This window comes from Leptonychotes weddellii, chromosome 1 (assembly GCF_054177405.1).
Source record: "Leptonychotes weddellii isolate Sample4059 chromosome 1, ASM5417740v2, whole genome shotgun sequence".
NCBI lineage: Eukaryota > Metazoa > Chordata > Mammalia > Carnivora > Phocidae > Leptonychotes > Leptonychotes weddellii.
Genome location: NC_138369.1, coordinates 75,300,975 through 75,320,091, shown reverse-complemented (window position 1 = coordinate 75,320,091; position 19,117 = coordinate 75,300,975). Strand labels below are relative to the sequence as shown.

Below are 19,117 nucleotides of genomic sequence, written 5' to 3'. Positions count from 1 at the left end.
GTACTATTTTATTTTTGCAAAATGTTATGGTGTATCATTAAACTATATAGCCTGTGAGGTTTACAAAGTTATGGGGGCAATTCATATTATATTTTGGTAATGCTAGAATTTTGTGTTATTTAATGTACTTTTTGTAATTGGAGAAAGATTTTTTAAAAAGGGTTTCTCTTTACAGTCAAGAAGTAAGTGTATAGCAGTTGATCTTTACATTTTGTTTGTTTCCTAAGTAACTAATACTAGAAATAGGTCATATTTAGCAGTGTGGCCAGTGACATTTGAAAAAGTTGTTTTTATTGTTGGTTCTTGAGATAAAGTGGTTATTTGAAATTGAGCTAGCCTTGGGAAACTATGAAGCAATTAGGCCTAATTATTAATACCATTGAAAGTGCATCTGTTCCATCTGTCCCAGAGATAAAGTGAGAGTTAATGAGTTGATGTGTAAATATAAATAAGAGATCATAAAGAACAAATAGGATGTGAAGTCCATTGCTGTCCTTCCCCCACCAAAAAAATAAATAAAAGCGTATATTGGTTTTAGAGGTTTTGTTTAGACTGACTCTTCTGAATCTGTTTTCATAGCTAGAAAACACGTAAAACAAGACTCAAATGTAAATGAAGAATGGAAAAGCATGTTTGGGTCACTGGAACCACCGAACATCCCACAGGCCCTACCTAAAGGGAGTGACCAGGAGGTGATTCAGACTGGGAAACCACCTCGTTCTGAGTCCTCTGCTGGCATTTCTGTCCCTTTGTCAACTTCTCCACAGGTACTATCACCTTGGCAATAATCCTCCTTTTGTCTTTTCAATCCCATTCTACTGTTTTGGGTTGTTTAAAGGCTGTGTACTATACCGGAAAAATCAATATAGTGAGTTGTCCTTTTGGGAGGATATGTTTCTTTTTTTCCTTCAAATTTTTATTTAAATTCTACTTAGTTAACATATAGTGTAATTTTGTTTTCAGGACTAGAATTTAGTGATTCATCCCTTACATATAACCCCCAGTGCTCAACACAAGTGCCCTTCTTAATGCTCATCACCCATTTAGCCCATCCCCTGTCCACCTCCCCTCCAGTAACCCTCAGTTTGTTCTCTATTGTTAAGGACATGTTTCTTTCTAAAAACAGGTTTATCTTTAATTTTATAGCCAAGGGGAAGTCTGATTATTGAAAACATCAAAAAAGGTCTTGTGTTAGAGTACTCACCAATAAAGTGATCTAAAATTGTGGGTTGAAGACATCATTATGAACCGTGATTATAATTAGGGTAGAGTGAACCTTTTAAATCTGCTTTTATTCTTCCTCTAATATGATATACCTGTAAAATAGCAAAAATACTCCTGGAAGAAAAGTCTGTAGTTTGCCATGTGTGAGAAATGTAATGATGATTTTTATACATTTGAAATAAATTTGTAATTTAAGGTAACTCTTCCCTAAGCCAATCATATTTTAAATGAAAAATATTAACTAAACCAACTGATAGAATTCTATTTCTTTTCACTTAAATTAATGAGGATTTTTGTTTAATGTTATTACTGTACTGATAGTTTTTTTTTTTTTTAAATAATGTAGAGGCTTGGAAATGTAATTTTTGTGGTTAGTCTTTTTTTTTTAAGATTTTATTTATTTATTTATTTGAGAGAGAGAGAGAGAGAGGGAACAAGCAGGAGGAGCGGCAGAGGGAGAGGGAGAAGCAGACTCCCTGCTGAGCAGGGAGCCCAATGTGGGATTCGATCCCAGGACCCTGGGATCATGACCTGAGCCGAAGGCAGACACTTAACTGACTGAGCCACCCAGGCGTCCCTGTGGTTAGTCTTTATTTTAGTGAGGTTTTCACAGAAAAAATGTCATTGTATTTAAATGGATTTAAAAATTGGTACATTAATAAGGAAAAAAGCGGATATAATGAATAGACAGAAAGGACATGGGTACAGTTTTATCATTGAGTATACTTTGCTTATGACATAAATAGTTATAATTCTGTTTTCCAGCTTCCAGAAGTGACAAATGTCCAAAATAGAAAACCAACAATACAGGTTTTAAGTAGTACAATTTTACCGTCTACCTACCAGATTCGGATCACAACTTGTAAAACGGAACTTCAGCAGCTCATCCAGCAGAAGCGGGAGCAGTGTAATGCTGAGAGGATAGCTAAGCAGATGATGGAAAATGCGGAATGGGAGAGTAAACCACCACCACCTGGTAAAATCCCACTGCTAGGTAGTTGTATTCTAGCCTGGGTGCTGAAGCCTACAATCTAATGCAGGATAATTAAGGAAGTAAGAACAAAACTGTCACTTGGAAGCCCAGAGGAAGAAGCATTAAGTGAGAAATTTTAAGTCATTATTTGTGGAGTTTGGATCTTCTTGGCTGTGGGGGCAACTTGCAGGTCTTGTTTAGGCTGCTTAGTGTTTCAGCCTGTCTGTGGTCCATTTTCTCCATTTATAGTGCTAAGTTTTACCTGCCTGTTTAGTGTCATGCCACTTTTTCATAGAATGCCAGTCTTCTTGGAATAAGCTCCAGCTTTTAATTCGAAGGGTTTAATATCTGTTTATTTTCTTTAAAAAACGGTAAAGCATTTGTAAAGTAATGGGTACTTTTTAAATTTTTTTTTATTTTTTAAAGATTTTATTTATTTATTTGAGAAAGAGAACGAGCAGGGAGAAGGACAGAGGGAGAGGGAGAAGCAGGCTCCCTGCTGAGCGGGAAGCCTGATGTGGGGCTCTATTCCCAGGACCCTGGAATCATGACCTGAGCTGAAGGCAGACGCTTAACTGACTGAGCCACCCAGGCACCCCAGTAATGGGTACTTTTAAAAAGAAAAAAATCATCTATAATTCCACCATTCAGTGATTATCAACATTAACATTTTGTGGAAACACTGCTATATTTTGAGAAGATTTAAAAGAAACTTAAGATATTTCAGATGAAAATGTGGCTCAGCTATGTTAACAGACTTGCCCAGTGTAAATGTGGTGGAGCTAGTTTTTGATATTAGATTTGTGGATTTTAAAAACATTTTTAATGAGTTTCTGTATATAGATTTTAATAATAAAAATTTAACTTAAACTCTGAGAAGAAATGCATAGCATGCTTATGTGTAGAGATTTAAAAACACATGAATTCCTATGTGCTTCCATTGTGTACTCCAGGGGAAAAAGCTGGTAGAGACAAATGATTTAAAGATTTAAAAAGTACTATTAAGTGGTAAGTGGCATCTCAGGTCAAATAATATCCTGGAATAGAATCTATCTTTATAAGTAGCATTTTATACTTAAGTGGAGCTATACTCTTTATTCAGTAATCACAAAAAAGGTATCAAGTTTTGAGGTTCAAGAAATGTGCAATGACTGTTGGATGTTTGATGTTTTTTTTTCCACACTTGAATGATTGTGTGAAATTGATTTTCTCTAGAGGGAAATATTCAGTCTAGCCTGGTAGATTATCTAGACTTCATGGCAAAGTGTTTTTGATCACCTTCAAATCTAGTATATCCTCCTTAAAAATCACATTCATCTGTTCTTCCCACACATGTGAGCTAGAAATCCAAGAGGAAACTTTTTTTTTTTTTATCTTAGAGTTTGCCAGGTTTGGCAATAGTCTTGGTTTCATTTTTGTTTTCTTGTAAAAAGAAATAATTTTTTCCTAAAATGACATTGTTATCACTTAATTAGACACTCTTACGAATCCCAATACAGGACCATCTTTAGCATAGCTTTTTGTTTTTTATTTTAAAATTGATTAATATTAAATGTTTCATTTAATATAAAAGTTGACTCATCAAACATTGAGGACAGTTATGTGTAAGACCTATACTAGGTACTGTGAATGAATCAGAATGGATAAGACATGGTCTCTGGCCTCAGCAAATCTATAATTTATTAGAGGAAATTAATCATACACAAAAAGAATATACATAATAAAACAAGTGTATAGATGTCATAAAGTACTAGAAAATCCGTGGGCATTCTGAGGCTGTAATTCATAATACTATTTAATCAACATGTTGATACCATACAATAAATGATTGCAGGTAGAGAGGAAATCAACATTTGGGTGTTTACTGTGGACCTGGGACAATGTTAGACACTTTATACATCTCATTTATCCATATCCACCCTTTGGGTTAAGTAATATTTCCCTCATTTTACATTTGAGGAAATCGGAAGCTCAGATAGTTTAAATAAGTACCCTAAGGTCACACATTGTATTATGGTGGATCTGGGATTTTGAGACTTTGAGAACCAGGTTGCCTCCCTAGCACCCAATTTCTAGGTTTAGGATAGCCATTATCTCTGGCTGTTGAGCAAGTAGTCAGGGTTTTTCTAGGTGATAAGTGACTGTTGTGCACTAGACACTAGAGGAGGGCCCCAGCGCAGTTCTTCTAAGGCTCTTTGGTCAACACTTAATTGCTATCTTGGATGTCTTAATAAATAATAGTAACTGTCATGGTCTAATAGACCACGCTGTGTTTTTATTATTTATTTATTTATTTATTTATTTATTTATGTATGTATGTATGTATGTATTTATTTATTTATTTAACAGAGAGAGAGAGAGAGATAGCATGAGAGGGAACACAAGCAGGGGGAGTGGGAGAGGGAGAAGCAGGCTTCTAGCCGAGCAGGGAGCCCAATGCGGGGCTCGATCCCAGGACCCTGGGATCATGATCTGAGCTGAAGGCAGATGCTTAACCAACTGAACCACCCAGGCGCCCCTAGACCACTCTGTATTATCTAGCTATTGGTACTCTTTGTTTAGTTCTTATGATTGTTCTCATGCTCGTTGTTGGTGACTATAGCTGGAGGTGAGAGGATTATTGTATTTGTAAACTATAGTTTAAGACCTACTCCTTTGCTTTTCCTTAGGGTGGCGTCCCAAAGGACTACTAGTTGCACATCTTCATGAACACAAATCTGCTGTGAATCGAATTAGAGTCTCTGATGAACATTCACTTTTTGCAACATGTTCAAATGATGGCACAGTGAAAATCTGGAACAGTCAAAAGATGGAAGGGAAGACTACCACTACCAGGTAATAATGCTTGGGAGCAGAATCCATTTAGTCAATCAACAAATGTTTATTGAGTGCTCACTCTGACAGGTGCTATTTTAGGAACCAGGGATATAGCAATGATAAATGGACAAAAATACCTGTTCTGTGGAGCTTTCCTTCTTGTGAGAGGTGACAAACAATAAACAGTATAAATAAGTAAAACATACAGTATGTTAAATGGTAAAAAATGTTATGGAGAAAAATATAGCAGGAAAGAGGGATATGGAATAGAGTAGGGGTTGAGGTAGATAGAATGTTAAATAAATTGAACTAGAGACTGCCTCACAGAAAAGATATCATTTGAGGAAAGACCTGAAACAGGTGAAGGAAAGAGTCATGTGTATATCTTGGGGAAGAGCATTCTAGGCAGAGGAAAGAGGGATTTCAAAGGCCCTGAGGTAGAAATATGTTTGGCATCTCTTGAAGAACAGCAGAAACGTCTGTGTGGCTGGAGCAGAGTGAGCAAGAGGGAGGAGTAAGAGGAGCCAGATTACATAGGGCCTTGTAGGCTACTGTAAAGGACTTTGATTTTTACTCTGAGTGAGATGGGAGCCTTTGGAGGGTTCCAAGCAGAGGAGACATGATCTAAGTTAAATTTTAATAGAATTACTGTGGTTCTTGTATTGAGGATACTGAAGCTGTCAGAGGCTCTTAGGGTAATTCAAGCAGACGTGGAGGTAGTGGGAAATGGTCAGACTCTGGATATATTTTGATGGTAGAGCCAACAAGATTTGCTAAATGGGTTAGATGGAGCATGAGCAAGATAAAAGTAACAAATGATGGAATGACTAGCTATGTAAGGAAAACCCTTACTATACCATTGCCCCACTGTTATGGTCAAGATGGAGACTAGTTATGACTTGAAATCTCTAAGACTCTTTGTGCATGATGTGATTTTGGTGAGTGTGGTTTAGATTTGTACACTTTTATAGTTATGTCCCTTCTTGATATGCAGTCTTTCTGTCTGCCAGTTCCCCATTCCCCCATCCTCATTAGTCCTACCATATTTGTATTTGTTCTGTGCCTAAGTTTGGTCTGGGTCTGAATAGAAAGCCACTCGAAATCAAAATTGAATTTCATGTGTAAAAAAGATGTGGATAATCTCTGGTGCTTTTCTTGTTATCAGTTCAGTGACTACAGCTAACCATAAAATCATCAAACAAAATATCTTTGATAACTAAAATAAGTTGAAAGTTTACTCTTAACAATGTGGTAGTTTTGTGCTGTTCATTTTTTAAAAGAGCTCTATATTTTTACTCTATGCTTAATTATTTTCATGTTCATTCTTTCTTGGCTTGCATTGGTCGGAACATAAATCAAAACGAGTAACAAAATCCTGGCTCCATTTAGTAATTTTTTGTCAACACTTTATCATGAAATTCCAAACCTATAAGTAAAGTTGAAAGACTTTCACAGTGAACATTCATATACTTGCCACACAGATTCTGTAATTTTACTGTATTTGCTGTGTCATGTAATTATCCATCCTCCTATCAGTTCATCTTCTTAAAATATATTCCACAATAAGTTGCAGACGTTAGTACACTTCCCCTAAACACTTCAGCTTATTTATCATTAACTAGAGATCAGTACGTGTTTATAATTTTGTTTGGCATGAAATTCATATGCTATGAAATACACAGATTTTAAGTGAACCATTCTGTACGTAACATAAACTTGGCAACTTAAACCACTCTCAAGATACAGAATGTAGCCATCACACCAGAAGAATGTCCCCTAATATCCCTTCACAGAAAACCCTGCCTTCTCCCTGCCTACAACCATTCTTTTGATTTTTTTTCCCCACCACTGTTAGCATTTTCATTAGTATTTTAAACACTTCTTCTTGTAATTATTTTTCAAATGGCTCTTTGTTACTATCATCATCAGTTGAATTCATTGTCCCTTTTATTAGGAGGGGAAGTTCAGTTGACATGTGTAAACCTCTCAAGAAACAACTGGAATCATTGATTAACTTTAAAAAGTCTCATTTGTTAATTCCCAAATGATTTTTATTACTGAGCCATGCCTTCTGTATTCCATTGTCATATTTTAGAGAATGGTATCCCAGTGTCACATTTCAGACAGTGGTATCCCAGAAAATGTGGCAGTTTAGCTGACTGTATAGTCTTTGGGAAGTTTGTATGATAATTAGAAGATTGGATTTCCTGCGGATGCAGCTGCTCTCTCGCTTTTCTGAAACCCCTGCTGTCTTGTTTGTGGAGTGCTGTAGGCCTTGGCTTGGGGGTGCTTCATTCCACAGTGGGGAAGAGGGGAAGGGAACAGAATGTGTTACCCTCATCATACGCCTTCGTGAACTGGATTAGGAGAGAAGCAGGTCATTATTATCGCCAGATCCAAGTGGGGAACAGCTGGTGGCTGGGAAAGAGCAACAAAACTTAGAAAAAGTATTTTCTTAGGAAATGTTACTAGTATATTCTGACTACTGAGGTTTTTCCTCTATGCGTTACGTTGGCTGACCACCCAGTTCCCAGTCCTGACTTTCTCATTGAATATGATTGTGATTTAGGCCACCCAGCTCTTGGCCCTGCCATTTTCTTCTTTCTTGAGTTAAACTTCTGGTTTGTCCCTTGGGGACTAATCTGTGAAAAATTGCTATTTTTCTAAACTTTTACATAAAGTTTTTAAAAACGTAATCCTTTATAGTATTGTAAATTATATTTTCCATATATGCTTCTTGTGTTACCCTATTTTTGGCTCATTTAACTTCTCAGTTTTAGAGGAGGTTGATGAATTTGGTACTTCTTGAATGTGATGATAAAACATCTCAGTGGAGTTTTGTCTCAATGAAGAGTTGACACAATATGAGAGGTGTGCAAGAAAGTTACAGTGTTACATATTTTAGAGTTGCTGATAGTGTTGGAGGTTGAAGTTTTTGAGTGGTGTGGCTACTCTGAAGAAAAGGGAGCATAAAGGCCTATAAAAGGCCTGAGGATGCCTGAGGCCTTAATCTTTACCAGTTGAATTTTGGGGACGGGAAGATTGTGGTCAGGAAAGGAGAAAGAAGAAGCCATTTGAGTTACATTAAACTGCAATAGAAGAAAGAGTTTTAAGAAGGGAACTTAGAGGCAGCTCTCAAATGCAATAAAAAAGCCAACTAGCATGAAAACCTAGTAAGGCCATTGGGCATTCTCACACAGGGCCCTTTGGTGGAATGCAATTGATACATCCATCATCCTTGGAGGGCTTTTTGACAATACATATTACAAGCATTTAGGATGTCCATATCCTAAGGAAATGACTAAGAATGAACTCAGAGATTTAGTTTTTAAGGGCTGTTCAGATTGGCTTCCTTTATAATAGTAAAAAATTAGAAACAAACCAGAGGTTCAGCAGTAGAGGTAAAATTGGATAATAAGTCCTGGTGCAAATACAAAATTGATGTTGTGGGAATAAGTTTTTTGATATAGAATATATTGATACATTGTGTGAGAAATTAGGTTTAAGAGGGAGGTTTAAGAACTCATATAGGGTTTCTATTTTTGGAATGACTAAGGATTTCTAAAAATCTCCTCTTTAATAATATTAGAACACTGGTAGGTACTGTTAAAATCAACTTTTTCAGGGGTGCCTGGGTGGCTCAGAGGGTTAAGCGTCTGCCTTCAGCTCAGGTCATGATCCCAGGGTCCTGGGATCGAGCCCCGCATCAGGTTCCCTGCTCGGCAGGGAGCCTGCTTCTCCCCCTCCCTCTGCCTCTCCCCCTGCTCATGCTCTCTCTTTCTCTGTCTGTATCTCTGTGTCTCGAATGAATAAATAAAAAAATCTTAAAAAAAAATTTTTTTCAGAACTCTAGAAATTAACTAAGTCCTGCATTAGTCTGAAGAGTGTTATTCAAGAAAATCAACTGACTCTTAGAACAGTGAGCCATGTGTCTCTAATTTTATCCCCTTTTACCAAGCAGTGCAGTAGCTTTAAAAACTGATAGTCCCCCAACCTTTTATCACGCTGTGCAGTAACTTTGAAAATCAGTCCCACAACTGTGGTAACCATGAAAACCAGCAGCTTAGTAGTGACTGGAGGGGTCATAATGGCTAAAAGCCCCATTTCTAGAGAATTGTCACTATTTGACCTTTCTGCCAGTTTGCTGAAAGCTCCCTTCTCCTTGGGGTCTATCTTTATTTGATCTGATTCATCCTGTTCTTTGAGAAAAACTCTGGCCACAGGGCATTTGTTGAAATTATCAATGCTGTTTGTTTAACATTGCAGCAGCCTAAGGTGGCATTACCAGTTGTAGCTAAAGAAGGCTAACAAAAAACTTACAAGGAAGAACTAGGGAATGATATGTCTGTAGGGGCCTTTGGAAAGTTCAGACATATTCATAGGTATCTATAAGGCCACATGCATGTATAGGGTTGTGTGCATGCCCAAGAAAGAACTGAGAAGACCCTGAGTTCTTGCCTCTGGCTGACCTTGAGACTCTGTGCAAGCAGGAAATGAAAGATAAGGCAGAATTGTAAACTGCTTTGTTGAAGGTATGCCACAAACACAGAGAACCTCAACAAAGGCTAGAACACTTATCATTTCAAGGCATGTAAGGAAATGTCTGTCTAGTCATTAGCCAACCACTAAGTTAATTGAACAAAGACTTTAGTGGCTATGCATGAGAAAGACTATGGACTTAGAGAATTAATCCAGGGAGAGTCACTAAATAAACAGCAACAACCTTGGAATATTATTTCCAAAACTGACATAGAATATCTAGTTTTGAACAAACAAACTGCAGGTCAGGAAAAGAAATGTGACAGTATGGTCTATATACAGGAAAAAAAGCAGTCAGTGAGTGGAAACTGTTCCTCAGTAATCCCAGATATTGGACTTACTAGACAAAGACTTTAAATTAGCTATTAAAAATACTTTCAAAGAATTAAACCATGTCTAAAGAATTTAAAGTAAATTAAGAAAATGTCTCACCCAATATACATATCAATAAGGAGATAGAAGTGATCAATAGAAATTCTGAAGTTGAAAAATAAAATAACTGAAATAATGAAATAAGTGAAATAAATGAAAAATTCACAAGAGAGGCTGAACAGATGTCAGCTGGCAAGAGAAAAAAATGAGCTGAGGATAGATCTGTTGACATCCAACCAGAGGTACAAAAACTAAAAAAGAATAAAGAAAAATGGACAGAGCTTCATAGGCCTGTAGAACACCATTAAATGTGCCAACTACACATAGTAGGAGTCCCGGAAGGCGAGGAGAGAGAGAAAAAGGAGGAGAAAGAATATTTCAAGAAACAGTGGCTAAGAACTCCCCAGATTTGGTGGAAAACATTAATCTGCACATTTAAGAAACTCAGTGAACTCCAAGTAGGATGAAAATCAAAGAGAGCCATACTAGACACAAGATAAGCAAACTGTTGAAAGACAGAATCTTGAAAGCAGTGAGAGAAAAGGGACTTACCTCATACAAGGATCCTTAATAAGATTCACAGCTGACATTTCATCAGAAATGATGGAGACTGGAAGTCAGTGAGATGACATATTCAAAATGTTGAAAGAAAAAGACGGTCAACTGATAATGCTATATCCAGCAAAATTGTCCTTCAAAAACAAAGGAGAAATTAAGACATTCCAAGGTCATTAAAAAACATGGAATTTATTGCTAGGAGATTTTCCCTAAATGAAATACTTAAAGGTGTTTTTTGTGCTAAAAGAAGAGGACGTATAACAGTAACTTGAATCCACATGAAGAAATAAAGAACATTGATAAGGTAAATATATAAGTAAATATAGAAGACAGTAAAAATTATTTTTATAACTCTTTTTACCCATTGTCTTATTTAAAAGATGACCACATAAAGAAATAATTATAAAACTGTGTTTATGGGCTTGTAGTATATAAATATAGAATTTGTGTGACAATAATAGTACAGAAGAGGGAGGGAAGGAACAGAGAGATTGGAGAAAGTTTTTGTGTATTAATGAAATTCGTATTAATTTGATCATCTTTAGATATCAAATGTATTTCCCAGGGAACCACTGGAAAAAACCTTTCAAAAACATGTAGTATAAGAAACAACAAGGGAATTAAAATGGTATACTAGAAAATACATTTTTAACATAAAGAAGGCAGTAATGGAGGAATACAACAACGATAACAACAAGACCTGTGCAAGGCAGAGAAAACAAATAGCAAAATGTCAAACATAAGTCCTACCTTATTGGTAATCATATAAATGTAATCAAAAGGCAGAGTTGGCAGAAAGTATGAAAAAACATGATATGACTATGTGCTGTCTATAAGAGACACACTTTATTTTTATTTATTCAGTTAAAAAATTTTTAATTCCAGTAAACATACAGTGTTATCTTAGTTTCAGGTGTACAGTACAGTGATTCAATAATTCTATACATTACTCAGTGCTCATTGTGACAAATGTACTTTTAATCCCCTTCACCTATTTCATCCATCACCCCCACCCACCTCCCTCTGGTAACCATCAGTTCTCTGTAGTTAAGAGTCTGTTTTTTGGTTTGTCTCCTTTTTTTCTTTGTTCATTTCTTTTGTTTCTTTAAATTACACATATGAATGAAATCGTATGGGATTTATCTTTCTCTGACTGGCTTATTTCAGTTAGCATTGTACTCTTTAGATCCATCTATATTGTTGCAAATGGCAAGATTTCATTCTTTGAAATGAGTAATAGTCCATTGTGTATATATACCACATCTTTATCCATTCATCTGTCAGTGGACACTTGGGCTACTTCTATATTTTGGCTATTGTAAATAATGCTGCAATAAACATAGGGGTGTATATATCTTTTTGAATTAGTGTTTTCATATTCTTTGGGTAAATACCCAGTAGTGCAATTTCTGGAGCATAGGGTTTTAGTTTTTTTGAGGAACTTCCATACAGGTTTTCACAGTGGCTGCACCAGTTTGTATTCCCACCAACAGTGTATGAGGGTTCCTTTTTCTCCACTTCTTCACCAACACTTGTTTCTTGTGTTTTTGATTTTAGGCATTCTGACAGGTATGAGGTGATATCTCATAGTGGTTTTGATTTGCATTTCCCTGATGATGAGTTATGTTGAACATCTTTTCATGTGTTTGTTGGCCATCTGTATGTCTTCTGCCCATTTTTTAACTGGATTATTTGTGTTTTTGGTGTTGTATAAGTTCTTTATATATTCTGGATACTAACCTTTTATCAGATATGTCATTTACAAGTATCTTCTTTTTTTAAATTTTTTTTTAAAGATTTTATTTATTTATTTGACAGAAACAGCGAGAGAGGGAACACAAGCAGGGGCAGAGGGAGAGGGAGAAGCAGGCCTCCCACGGAGCAGGGAGCCCGATGTGGGGCATGATCCCAGGACCCTGGGATCATGACCTGAGCTGAAGGCAGACGCTTAACGACTGAGCCACCCAGGCGCCCGCAAATGTCTTCTCCCATTCAGTAGATTGTCTTTTAGTTTTGTTGATTGTTTCCTTTGCTATGCAGATTATTTTTATTTGAAGTACTCCCCGTAGTTTATTTTTGCTTTTGTGTCCCTTGCCTCAGGAGACATAGCTAGAAAAATGTTGCTATGTCCCATGTCCAAGAGATGCACTTTAGATTCAAAGACACAAATTGGTTGAAAGTAAAAGGATACACCATGTAAACAGTACCTAAAAGAGAGCTGGAGCAGTTATATTAATAATGGACAAAATAAACTTTAAGACAAAAATTGCTACTACAGATAAATAAGGACATTTTATAATGATAGAAGAGTCAGTGCATCAGGAAAACATAACAGTTGCAAACACATGCACCTGATAACACATCCCCCAAATGAAGCAAAAACTGACAGAATTGAAGGCAGAAGTAAGATAATTCAACAGTAGTTGAGACTTTAATACTCTGCTTTCAGTATGGATAGAACAAGTAGGTATAAGGTCAACAAAGGAAGTAGAAGATTTGATCAATACTACAAACTAACCAGATCTAAAGATTTTAATAGAACACCCTACCCAACAGTAGCAGAATACAAATTCTTTTCAAGTGAACATGGAACACTTTCCAGATTAAACCATATATGAGGCCATAGAGCAAGCCCCAGTAAATTGAAAAGCTTGAAACATCAACATGTATGTTCTCTAACCACAGTGGAATGAAACTAGATATCAATAACAGAAAGGTTTGAGAAATGGACAAATACGTGGAGATTAAACACCACATGGCTAAATAACCAGTGGTTCATGAAAATGAAAACACAACATGCCAAAACTTATGGAATGCAGCTAAAGGAGTGTTTAGAGAGTAATTTATAGCTGTAAACATCTATATTTAAAAAGAAAGATCTTAAATCAATTAACTTAGCCCTCACCTTAGGAAACTAAGTAAAAGAAGAGCAAAGTAAACCCAAAGCAAGTAGAAGGAAGGACATAATAAAGACTAAAGGGGAAATAAAGAAAAATCAACAAAAGCAAAAGTTTATTCTTTGGAAAGATCAAAATTGTCAAACTTTTTCTTCAGTAACCAATATAAAAAAGAGAGGACTAAAATTACTAAAATTAGGAATGAGAGAGGAGTATTACTACTGACATGACAAGTAATAAAAGGAATTATGACAAAAATACTATGAACAATTGTATGTCAACAAATAACCTAGATGAAATGGACAAATTCCAAGGAGACATAAGCTGTCAAAAAATGACTCAAGAAGAGGGGCACCTGGGTGGCTCAGTTGGTTAAGCATCTGCCGTAGGCTCAGGTCATGATCCCAGGGTCCTGGGATCGAGCCCCGCATGGGTCTCCCTGCTCAGCGGGGAGCCTGCTTCTCCTTCTCCCTCTGCCCCTCCCCCCTGCTTGTTCTCTCTCTCTCTGCTCTCTCTCAAACAAGTAAAAATCTTTAAAAATGACTCAGGAAGAAATAGAAAATCTGAATAGACCTGTAACAAAAAGATTTAGTTAGTTATTAAAAAAAAAAAATTCCCACAAAGAAAAGCCCAGGCCTCATGGTGAATTCTGCTAAACAGTTAATGAAATAACACCCATCTTTCAAAAACTCTTCCCAAAAAACAGATGAGGGAACATTTCCTAACTCATTCTATAAGGCCAATATTACCCTGATGCCGTAACCAGACAGATACATCACAAGAAAACAATAGACCAATACCCATAATTAATATAAGCATAAAAATCCTAAACTACATATTAGTAAACTGAATCCAGGATATTAAAATGATTACATGCCATGACCAAGTTCAGTTTATGCCAAGACTGCAAACCTTGTTCAGCTTTTGAAAATCAATCAAGGAATATATCCTATTAATAGAACAAAAGCTAAAGACCAAGTGATCATCTCAACAGAAAGCATTTGCAAAATCTCACACCCTTTTATGATTAAAAACAATTCAACAAACTAGTAATAGAACTGATAAAGGACATCTACAAAAAAAACCCATAGCTGACATGTTGAAAGAATGAAAGCTTTCCCCCTAAGATGAGGAACCAGTTAAGGATGTCCACTTTTGTCACTTCCTAGAGGTTTTAGGGCAGTTAGATAAGGAAAAGAAATAAAAGGCCTACAGATTAGAAGGGAAGAAGTAAAACTAAATTAGCAGACAACATAATTTTGTTTATAGAGTATCTTAAGCAATGAAAAGAAAGACCTTTTAAAACTAACAAATGAGTTCAGCAAAGTTGCAGAATACAAGATGATGCTGTATTTGTATATACAATAAAACCGATTGCATTTCTGTGCTAACAATGAATGATCTAAAGGTGAAGTTAAGAAAACAATTCTATTTACAATAGCATCAAAAAGAATAAAATACTTAGGAATAAATTTATCAAAAAAGTACTGAAAACTATAGTATATTAAAGACCACAAAACATCATTGAAAAAAATTATAGAAGATCTAAATAAATGGAAAGACATCCTATGTTCATCCTGTGTTCATTTAATGGAATACTTAACATTGTTAAGATAGCAGCCCTCCCCAAATTGATGTACACATTCAATGCAATCCCTGTGAAATAATCAGCATTTCTGCAGAAATTGACATCCTGATTCTAAAATTCATAAAGAAATGCGAATGACTTAAATAGCCAAAATACTCTTGAAAGAACCAAGATGGAGAACTCACACTTCCAGATTTGCTTTTTGGCAAGAGTTTCTAAAACATAATCTCAAGAGCATATGTGACAAAAGAAAAAATAGACAAGTGAGACTTCATCAAAATTACAAACATTTGTGCTTCAAAGGACATTGTCAAAAAAGTGCAAGGACAACCCCCAGAACCAGAGAAATACTTATAATACACACACACACACACACATACTTTTTCAATTCAAGAATAAAAGGACAATTAAAAAATAGTGGATTCAAATAGATGTTCCTCCAAATAGGACCAATAAATATACAGAAAGCTGCTCCACATGATTAGTCACAAGGGAAATGCAAATTAAAACCATAGTGAAATACCATTTCACACCCACTAGAATGGCTGTAATCAAAAAGACAATAACAAGTGCTGGAGAGGATGTGGAGAAAATGGTACCTTTATATGTTGCTGGTAGGAATGTAAAATGGTGCAGTAACTGTGGAAAAGTTTGGCAGTTTCTCAAATGCTAAACACAAGAGTTACCTAATAATGACCCCTCAATTCCACTCGTAGGTATAAACCGAAGACAGTTGAAAACATTTGTTCACACAAAAATCTATACACACGTATTCACAGCAGCATTATTCATAATAGCCCCAAAGTGGAAGCCACAATGTCTGTAAGCTGTTGAATGGAGAAAAAATGTGTATCCTGTATACAATGGAATATTTAGCCACAAAAAAGAATGAAATGCACATGCTACAACATGGATAAACCTTGAAAACATGCTAAGTGAAAGAAGCCTGATTCAAAGGCCAGCTGGCATACAGATCTTCCTTGATTTATGATGGGGTTATGTTGTGATAAAACCATCATATGTTGAAAATACCGGAAGTCAAAAATGCATTCAATACACCCAACCTACCAAACATCATAGCTTAGCCTAGCACACCTTCAATGTGCTTAGCCTACATTAGCCTACAGTTGGGCAAAATCATTTAACACAAGGCCTATTTTATAATAAAGCATTGAATATCTTAGGTAATTTGTTGAATACTGAAAGAAAAACAGAATGGTTCATAATGGTTGTACATATGTTGGTTTTTTACCCTTGTGATCACATGGCTGCCTGGGAGTTGTGGCTCACTGCCGCTGGTGAGCATTATGAGTAGATTGTATGGCGTGTCCTAGCAAGGAGAAGATCAAATTCAGAGTTTGAAGTACGTTTCAACTGAATGCCTGTTGCTTTCATACCATCATAAAGTTGAAAAATGTAAGTCAAGGACCATCTATAGTTGTCAGGAGCTGGGGGGAACAGAGGATTGGGGAGTGACTGCTGATGTATATCGGGTTTCTTTTTGGGGTGATGTAAAGGTTCTTGAATTACATAAAGGTAATGGTTACAAAACTTAGTGACTACACTATCTCTTTAAAAGAGTGCATTTCATGATAGGTAAATTATATCTCAGTATTAAAAGAGAGGGAGAGAGAGAGAGCGAACAAATGCAAGAGACTCTGCAATACTGGTATTCCTTTCTCTCCCAGTGCCTTGTGCCTGGTTCTCTTTACTCATCTACCATACTGGTTGGGTCCCTGTAGGCACTATGTTTGAGAAGTGTGTCCAAAGACTTATACACAAATATTTACAGCAGCATTATTCATAATAGCTAAAAGGCAGAAACAAATGTTCATCAGCTGATGAATGGATAAAGAAAATGTGGTATTTCCTCGAATGGAATAATACTTGGCTATAAAAAGGAATGGATGAACCTTGAAAGCACTATGTTAGGTGAAAGAAGCCAGATACAAAAGGCAACATATATGACTGCATTCATATGAAATCTCCAGAATAGGCAAATTCATAGAAAACTTAAGAAAATTTGTTTCCAGGGGCTGTCAGGAGAGGAAAATGAGGAGTGAATGCTAATGGATGTGAGGTAGGTTTCTTTTTTGGGTTTCTTAGGAATGATGAAAATGTAGAATTAGATACTGGTGATCTGTGCAGAATTCTGTTAACATACTAAAAATCATGGAATTATACACTTTAAAATATTATACGTTATGGTATTGTGTCCCAACAAAGCTGTGATTAAGAAAAAGTGAACTAGAGAGTAATGATTAATAAAAAGAAAATACAACATATCATTCCATATTTATTTAAAAAGCAAATATAAATATATTATAATATGCTAGAAAATCCTTTGTTCTATAACAAAATGTAAATAGTGTTTCTGGGTAATAGAATTATAAATGTTTTTACTTTTCCATATTCTTTTCTATAGTTTTAATAATATTCTATAGTATGTATTAGCCTGTATAATAAAATGAAACAAACAGAAAAGATGGAGATGAATAAATTTGGTGATTAGGGGCTTGTGATCTTTCAGAAGTATGGCCCCGTAGAATGATGAATATGCACCTTATGAAGGAGGTACTGAAGGTATTGAAAGAGGGAATTGGTGATCATAGGAGGCACCATGTGTAATTCATGTATTCAAGAAGTTTGGCAGTGAATTTGAGAAAGGGAAGTAGACAGCTTGAGAGGTCAGCATGTGTGTGGGAGAGACTGAATATTATAATAAATATTTTGCATTTATGAGTATTTTATTATTTACATATTATTTGAGCTTCACTGTGTTCCAAGTAGAGAAGTTAGGGCAGTCCTGTTTTGTAGACGAGTAAACTGATACACAGCAGGGTAAGTGGCTTGACCAAGGTCATATGGGTGGTCAGTACTGGAACTCGGGTCTTTCACTCCAAAGCCAGTGCTTTTCCTGCTGTGGTCAGGCTGCATCCTAGGAATTACAGAATTACTGAAGGGTGCAAGAATAGGGCTTAAGGTATTGCAAGAGTGGAAGGAGAACTGGATGAGGGGAACAGAATGGGGAGCTCCAGTTGGAAAGGAGGATGGACAGTCTTTCTGTGATAGAAGTGTGTGGGGATGGCCATTTGAAAATATAAGAAAAGTTGATTTTGTGCCAGTGCTTTTGAGCAGGATTCTAAGGTTTGTTAGAACAAGGAGGTGAAACAGACCTCAGAGTAGTAATTTTGTTGGTTAATAGCCATGTGGATATTTATTTAATGATAACAATAGTAATGCTTTTGTGGTCATTGCAGAAATGCATTCTGTTTTCTTTCGTGCAGATCTACTCTTACATACAGCCGAATTGGAGGACGTGTCAAGACACTTACATTCTGCCAGGGGTCCCACTACTTAGCCATTGCGTCTGATAACGGTGCCGTCCAGCTTCTTGCGATTGAAGCTTCTAAGCTGCCCAAGTCTCCTAAGATTCAGCCTCTGCAAAGCAGGTATCTATTTTTTGTTGTTTTTTAAACTGCATTTAGCACACTAGGGTAATTTAATCCTACCTTGCCAGTGTAGTTTGGATCAACTGAGGGCCTATTAGATCGTACTTCCTTTTTTAGCACATAAAATAAATAAAACTGTGTTTTCAGCTCAAATTTGTCACACGCAGTTAGTTTCAGAAAGCTATGTCTGCGTATCTTTCCTCCAAAAGGTCAGAAGGGCGACTTTGAACTTGCGGCTCATCCCAGTCTGGAATCTGTTTGAATAACCTAATTATCAGTTGCATCTTCTGTCTCAGCTGTGAAAAGCACAACTCTGGCTTGCTGATTTTGAGAATGTGAATGTTCTTCATTAAAGAAAACTCAAAATGTCAGCATTTTGTCACTTGGCATTAAAACGTCTGAAGTTGATGGGAACATGGAGTGCTGCTTTTAGTCAAATGATTTGCTTATCATTGTAAAACAAAATACTGGCTGGTTTTATTTAAGAATTTCCTTCACTTCTTACAAATTGTGGTTACCCACAGATTTTAAACACAGGGTAAGACATTTAAAGATAAAGCAGAACAAGTTTTCAATTGACCAGTATGTGCTACACACCGAGGATTCCAAATACAAATAAGATATGTTAAGCTCTCTAAGACACTACAGTCTAAGGGATGAAGCAGACCAGTTAACAGATGATTTCAGTTGCAGTGTG

At 36.3% G+C, this 19,117-nt stretch overlaps 1 protein-coding gene across 5 annotated transcripts in view; it reads left to right on the top strand.

Moving 5' to 3' along the window:
- The window catches only part of PIK3R4 (phosphoinositide-3-kinase regulatory subunit 4), a 76,690-nt gene that overhangs the window by 44,587 nt on the left and 12,986 nt on the right, over positions 1-19,117 (top strand). For all 5 annotated transcript variants that reach the window (XM_081801790.1, XM_081801785.1, XM_081801804.1 and 2 more), the window contains exons 11-14: positions 580-767; positions 1,990-2,200; positions 4,867-5,032; positions 18,256-18,420. In XM_081801790.1, coding sequence (XP_081657916.1) covers positions 580-767; positions 1,990-2,200; positions 4,867-5,032; positions 18,256-18,420 — 730 coding nt within the window. The remainder of the gene's footprint in view (positions 1-579; positions 768-1,989; positions 2,201-4,866; positions 5,033-18,255; positions 18,421-19,117) is intronic.